General features: G+C 38.2%; 1 protein-coding gene across 1 annotated transcript; it reads right to left on the reverse strand.

Annotated features, from left to right (window-relative positions):
• Positions 1–259: 259 nt before the first annotated feature.
• On the reverse strand, positions 260–7,000 carry LOC120293965 (spermidine hydroxycinnamoyl transferase-like). The gene is made up of 4 exons (XM_039313800.1): positions 6,910–7,000; positions 6,161–6,363; positions 4,260–4,466; positions 260–739 (listed from the first exon to the last, which is right to left on the reverse strand). Exons 1-4 carry the CDS (start codon positions 6,998–7,000, stop codon positions 260–262), a joined length of 981 nt encoding a protein of 326 aa, XP_039169734.1.
• Between the last annotated feature and the right edge of the window lie 281 nt (positions 7,001–7,281).

The raw sequence follows: 7,281 nt of genomic DNA on the forward strand, positions 1-7,281 counted from the left end.
AAAATAAATCAACCTAATAAAATAAAATAAATCTCTACCTAAATTTGAATTTTTTTTCCAAATATCCGGTAGTTGGACCACGAAGGAGGCTCGGCACGGCTAAGGACGGTGCAAGGGCAGCAGCTGTGGTGTCGCTGGTCACCGTCGGTCGGAGGTCCCGGTTGTCAGAGCTCCGGCGAGGTAAGGCAGGCTCGGGCAGCAGCGAAGGGGCAGCAGCAAAACAGGGGAGTCGCTTGGCGTCGCGGGGGCTACAGAGCAGTCACTCGGGGAGGCTCGGATCAAGCGCAGTGCTGGGCTGAGAGACAGCGGCGGCGGCGTCATGACTGGCGGCAGATCGGTGCGACTGAGCGGACAGCGGAGCGGGAGCAGCAGCAGCGGTCGTCGGGGGAACAGAGGGCTGCAGGCGTCTCGGGCGGCTCACGAACAGAGCAAGGAGGAGCCGGCTCGAAACCTGCTGGGGCACGGGCAGACGAAGGCGGGTCGCGACGGCGAGGGGCGGAACGGTGAAGCAGCAGGGCGAAATCGCAGTGGGCTTCGGCTCCGGGCTGCGTCGGTGCGGCGAGCAGGGACGTCGGGTCGCTGGATCTACGCTGGGCGATCGTGGACAACCGGCGGAGTGGCGGTGACTGGTGGTGCAGCTGCCGGCGTTGGGTGGAGGTGCGGTAGGGGCGACGGGCTCTCGGAGCAGCGCGGTATGGTGGCACCAGCGCAGCGCGGGTGAGGAGGAGCCGGCGGTCGGCTGCAGACGCGAGCAGCAAAGGTGGAGGAGACAATGAACAGTAAATGTCCAATCACCCCCTCCTCTGCCTTTTCTGCTTTTACGTTTCCCCCTCCTTCTTCCTCTTTCTTTTGACTTTTCCTCAAGCTTTTCCTTTCTTTGTGTTTCTCTTCTTCGACCAAACAATAGAAAAGCTTTTCTCTCTCTTTTGTGTTGATTTTTCCTTCGACTCAAAAGAAAAAGCCAAGCCCCCAAAACCATACGAGTTTTACCTTTTTATACTACCGATTAGGTTTTTTCAATTTTTCCAAATCGATATGCACGAAGATTCTTTTTCCAAACGCAATATTTACTTTTCCGAACGCAATATTTGTTCACACTTGCTCTATCCAAAAAAATTCCCTCATATTCTGAAAATTTTCAAGTTTCTATTTTCACGAGATAATTTCCAATCATATAAAAAAAAAAGGGGGCTTCGCCAATTTGTTTCGCTTCGTGGGCTTGGTTCAACTCATCAAATTAAAGTTTCGAACCATCAATTCGAACCCATCTGTCACCGGCCCAATATAAATGCAAATTAAAAATAAATGCACCTAAAACTATATGCTATACGATTAATTAATTAATTTTGTATGGGTTAAAATTAATCCCTAATTTTTTAATGCGATAAATGACTAAACGAATCAACACCAGTGAGATAAAATCTTAGCAAATTCTCCCCCTAAGCTCCGGTTATAACAACAACTCAACTCGGGATATATATATCTCTCTCTCTTAACGTACGCTCATTTTTTTTCTTTCCAGGGCCTTTCATCAAAATTGAATTAAATGGGCTCGATCTTGTAAATTCAATTAAGATTATAATGAAATTCATGCTCGCCTATTACTATTACGTGCTCCTAACATGCAATTAAAATTTAACAAAATTTTTGTTTAGGGGCTAGTGCCAACTCTTAAATTTCTATATAATGAATAACTAAATAATTCATCAAAATTTAGGTACCAACACCTTACCTTACCATTGTCAAGCTCGCCTCTTTCTCCTCCCCTGTTTTGGAGTGGTCCAGCTTCGGTTGAGTGGTCGACATTGAGCTTGTGTTGGATGGGTGCCCCTAATGGGGACTTCGGTGGGCGCCGCAAGGCCGGGCGCTGGAGATTGCACGGACACAATAGCAGGGTGGAGCAAAACGGTGGTACAGCGGCCATGGTTGAACCAGTAGAGAGAGGAAAAGAGATAGAGGGGGATGGGCCGATTCTGGTTATCTTCTTTTCCTTTTTCTTTTTCTTTTTTCGTTTTTGTTTCCTGGTCATATTTTTTAGAGTTACACGTGAGAAACTTTATGTAACTCACCAATCAAGGATCGGTAGAAGCAAAATCTTGACTTGTCTAGTTTGTCTGGCTCATGGAACCTACCCATGACAACCATGAGAAGAGAACGAACATCACAATCAAGTTAACAAAATTGTCCTATTGAAGTCAAATTTAAGGAGAGTTCGGAACCATAAAAGTATTAGGAAGGATAACATATCATCTTTGTTAGCTGTTATATTATAATAGCATTTTCAAAGGAAAAAAAGTTTTCCTTTTGGAAATAGATATACTAAAAATAATGCACTGATCAAATAAACAACTTATAAATCACCATCTACTCTATCCTAAACTTTTGGTTCTGACAGAAAGCCAGTATTGATTGGAGGGTGCTGATAAAATCACCTGCAAGATACAAGTAGTTAATTTGGCCAAGAGTACTTTTTTAACTCTCTATTATCAAAATTTAAATCGACATGAAATGAAACTTAAAGGGAAATCTTAATATGTGGTTAAAATCACTCTTATGGTTTGGAACATATAAATTAAAAAAAAAAAACTTAAAGGGAAATCTTAATATGTGGTTAAAATCACTCTTATGGTTTGGAACATATAAATTAAAAAAGAAAACTTAAAGGGAAATCTTAATATGTGGTTAAAATCACTCTTATGGTTTGGAACATATAAATTAAAAAAAAAAAAGGAAGGGATTGCATAAGAAGCACATGGTGCGCGTGCGCACCTAACACACCGTGCAGAGGCAAGTGCGTGCACGGCACTCGCCGATGCGGGGCACTCTTTTTGCTTGGTTTGCTGGAAGATTCAAGAATAATTTCGTTTTCTTGAGAGGAACATAAGTAATAAGGAGGCAATCATGATGATCGTGGAGGAACGCCAAGAAGGGTGCTACCAAGGGAAAGAAGAACCGTGGTGGTTCGAGTTTGAGGGATTCAATGGGGGATCTGGAGCATCGAATGACAAAGCTCCAATTGTTCGTCACCAAAGTCCAAGGATCAGTCGATGACCTAGTTCAAAATGTGTATAGAGATGTGAGCGTTGGTGATCGTCTTAACATTACCATCGGTCTTCTTTTCCATTGGGAATTGCCTTCACAATACTCCATTGACTCTAACACATTGGTTTACAGTCCTTCCGGAGCGTTGTCATCAAATATAAATAATCCCCCCATACAGCAAAAGGTTTAGGGAGGGAAGAGCAGCATTTTCCAATAAATAAAAAATCTTCTTGAAGGAGTTTCAACAAAATCAGAGTGGCGCGGCGGAAACGTGGTGGGCCCATAACCCACAGGTCCCAGGATCAAACGACATATCAATATAAATGAATTTAAAAATTGCATAAATAGAGATGATAAAAATCTTTTACAACGCTCTTACCTACTTCATTTTTTCTTATACTTTATTATTTTTCCCTCTTTTTAAAAAAAAAAAATTCCCCTCTTCCATCGTTCTTTAATAATATGTCATTAACTAGTAAATTATACTAATATACCTAAATACTAACATATGTAATAGATATAACTACTAAATATATATTTATATATCCAATTTATATTATAAAATACCAAGACACTCAAATACATAAATAAAAATATGAATAAATTAAAATGAATTTGTTGTTATTTTGGATTATATTAGAATTCTAATATTATTTATATTAAAATATTATTTTAATTTTATTAATTTAAAAAGTTATTATTCGAAAAAAATTCTCTTATGAATATTAAAAATCCTATCTATTGCGAATTTAGTGTAGCTACTCATTACCTGTTGTTCAAAATAGATAGATTCCATTTTTAGTGACCATATAACTGTAAGGATGTACATACTAGTGATATTTATGATGATTTAAGAAGGCCACGGTATTATACACATATTGCTTAATGAAAACTACATTTAGAGAAAAGAAATGATATTATGAACTTATCCTTTTATTTACACTCATTATTTAAAAATTTCAGTACATTTAACTCGATTGGAAATTTGTTTTGATTTAGTTTTGAGCGTGTCTGGAGTTCATTTGGAACTATCAGTTGACGCATAAATTATACAAAGATGCCTATGAATTGCCACTTGTCAATTATCACAAGACAGAAATTTACCTCTGTCTTTTGTTGCCATTCTTTTGATGGTCGCCAGCTTCTTAGCATCAAAGTGGAAAGATTTATATACGAGTTATTGCTTATAATGCTGTCATGTTTGATACATCACTTACGTGAACAAGGTCCTTGTAAACACCATTGATTTGAGGAGGCACTCTTGCTTTTAGTATAATTCTGTCATGAGAAGGGACGAGGGACAATGGCTTGCCTCTTGCTATTTTAGCCCATGTGTTCATAAAATCCATTGTTGACCCTCCATCTACCATGCAATGGTCAATTGCGATCCCAATAGTGAAACCTCCACATCTAAATTTAGTCACCTGTAAGTTGTCTTCAAAGTTAATAATGTTTCAACAGAGAATGTAGAACATGTCAACATGTGAAAACATTCTTGCGTGGATTGAGTTTATGCACAGCAAATGGAATCGGGATGAATGTACTTGATACATGCCATAATATCTTGACTTTTTGCCTTCGATAAAGAGAAAGATTTGCCTAGACTCGATACACCACAAATTTGATGATTCTCGATTGCTAACCTCGTCATGTAAGCGGGGGCCACATCTTTATCCAACAGTACCAAATCACCTATCACTGGTGGACTGAAGAATCATTCCTCATGAGACCCTACCAGGACGAGTCACAGCCCATCAGGAATAATAATGGAAGAGGACACTCAAAGTGCAAAAGTTATGTACAGCATTCATTTAAGCATTGAAAGTTTTTGTCGACGCACTTAAATGCCAAATAGGAGAAAAAGAGCGCTTAAGTGCCTTCAGCAATAAATTTCATCCATATTAATTATGTGACATTTACAATTTAAATTTTAGTATGATTTGAAATATTTTTTTTTTAAATTGTCCTCTTGGACATCCAAAACAATGTCCCACAATAATCTTTTTTTAATTGAGATTGGCATTAAAGTGATCAAATTTAACAACAACTAGCATTAAAGTGGTCATTTTTTAATAATAATCAATATGTAAGTAATCACTTTTAACTATAATTGGCACTCAAATGATCCATATTTACAAATTTTGGCACCCAAATAATCACTCGTTAACTTGTTGATACAACTTTGTTCGGGGGTTATGTGCTAATTTGGCACTCTAGCGGGCCACATAGGACTGAGGTATTGATAAAATATGGTCACATAGAATTTTCAGTAACCCAAATCGGAGTTGATACTTAAGTGATCGTTTTTGTTAAAATGTAGCACTTAAGTGATTTAGAAAAAGCTTTTGGCATTAAAGTAAGCATTGCACATAATTTTTAGCATTCCTAGTGTTTCTTCTCCTGGAAAGGTAGCTATCTCTATTTTCCTTCTTTTATCGGCAAGTTACTATCTAAATGGATACTTATAAGTTGGCATTGAATTTGAAAATTTATTATGTCATTGAGAGAGATACTAATGATAAAGTGCCAATTTTCCATTTTTTTTGGACCATGAAGAGGCTGCTTTATAATATTGTTTGTCATGGAGATACTAGTTTACTGGTGAAATAACTAAATGATTACAAATATACTGACCTTTGCCAAAAATAAAAAACAAATAAAGTTCTCAATCAATTATATAGAGAAAAAACTGGCGACCTGCAGGTAGATAATTATTATACTAGATGAAAAGTTAGAATTACGTCTTGCAAAAATAAGTTGAAACTTCTGCTTTATTATAAGCAGAAAATATTAATTAACAATATAGGAAGTTGCTAATCACTATCGAGTTTTTTCATATGAATTACTAGTCATATAAAAAAAAAAAGTAAATAACTTCTTACCAAACGAAAATTATCATCTTCTAAATCTTAAGCAAAGTTAACGAATCAGGAACCCAACTAGTTAAACGCGAATTCGTTCTACCAAAACAAATAGACAATCATGTTTAATCGAGAAAAACAAATAAAAAGGCAAAAAGGAGTATTTATGATCTTTACATAGGAATCTGAAATGAAATGAATAGATTAGAAGAGCACTCTCAAGCATTACCAGGAAAAAAAAAAAATTTGTTCCTTACCTGTGCAGTTAGAAGGGGGGCAACTTCAGGTATATCTTCCGTAGGATCCTTGTAGATAAGCTTACCTAGAACATCAGAATACAAAACTCTCGTATCACCCAGACTTTCGATATCACGATTAGATATTGCCTCCACAAATGGGACTCCTAACTTCTTTTGGCAATCAACAACCAACTTCCCTCGAGAGGTTTTAGCTAATCTCCCTGCAAGCGGATAGTAACAGACCAGAACTTTGGCCAAAGCATGATTAAACACGTCTACCACATTTGTGTCACCCCTGTCGTAAGAATTGATGGATTTTTCCTTTTGATGGGCCTAAGTTGGGCCGTCCACCCATGTTGGGCACAAAGGCCCGGCACATGAGTTGAGGGCCCATGGAGGAAGTTATTATAGATAAGGGAAAATCAAAGAGGCGGTTATCGATAAGAAGTTACGTATTTTGAAAAAGAGAGATTACACTCTCTCTGAAGTTACGTCTTTTTACACCGTTTTCTCCTGAAGAACAGAACAGGATTATCCTCTGAAGACAACACTGGTGTTTAGTCTGTAGAAATAAGATACATTTGATTATGTAACGTGCCTTAGGATCGGTGATTCATGATTTTCTGGGCTTGCTTCCGCTTCGTTGTTTCTCTTAGGGTTCGATTCCGTGTCGAATCACTATTTTGGGAATTCCGTTTCCCTTCAAGAATAAACAATCAATATTATCGCTTTGGCCGTTTCATCAAGGCTATTTAAGAAAAGGGAACCCCCGGGAGTTTCTTGTTCTGGCAGGACGGCGAGAGGGACGGATCTTTCTACTATGAGGGCACTGTTCTTCGTGGTTTGGAAGGCCTCCATCGGAGAAGTCCGGAATTCTATATCCTGCTCTCTTACCGAGATGGAAAAAAAAAAAAAGTGTTTGAAAGTTCAAACAAAGTTATTAGGTAGAGAGATATCACATCTGATTTAAAAGAGATTCATTAATCCTGTACATAAGCAAAGTGTAGTTTAAGAAAACCGATCTCATGTGCGATTCTGGATGGAATCAATTCATTCTAATTTCGGAAAACGGGCGGTGTCAAGGAATGTGAAATAACATGGATAAGGATCACAAGAAAGCAACATGAAGTCTCGAACAT

The sequence above is a fragment of the Eucalyptus grandis genome, chromosome 5 (assembly GCF_016545825.1).
Source record: "Eucalyptus grandis isolate ANBG69807.140 chromosome 5, ASM1654582v1, whole genome shotgun sequence".
Classification (NCBI taxonomy): domain Eukaryota; kingdom Viridiplantae; phylum Streptophyta; class Magnoliopsida; order Myrtales; family Myrtaceae; genus Eucalyptus; species Eucalyptus grandis.

Excerpts from the sequence above, each read along its gene's own strand:
- LOC120293965 (XM_039313800.1), bottom strand. The coding sequence starts at position 7,000 with ATGGAGGCCTTCCAAACCACGAAGAACAGTGCCCTCATAGTAGAAAGA. Across the intron at positions 6,364-6,909 it reads AGAACAAGAAACTCCCGGGG|GGAGATTAGCTAAAACCTCT; the intron begins GTTCCCTTTTCT and ends ATCCGCTTGCAG. Across the intron at positions 740-4,259 it reads TTTACAAGGACCTTGTTCAC|CCGACCGCCGGCTCCTCCTC; the intron begins GTAAGTGATGTA and ends TCGCGTCTGCAG.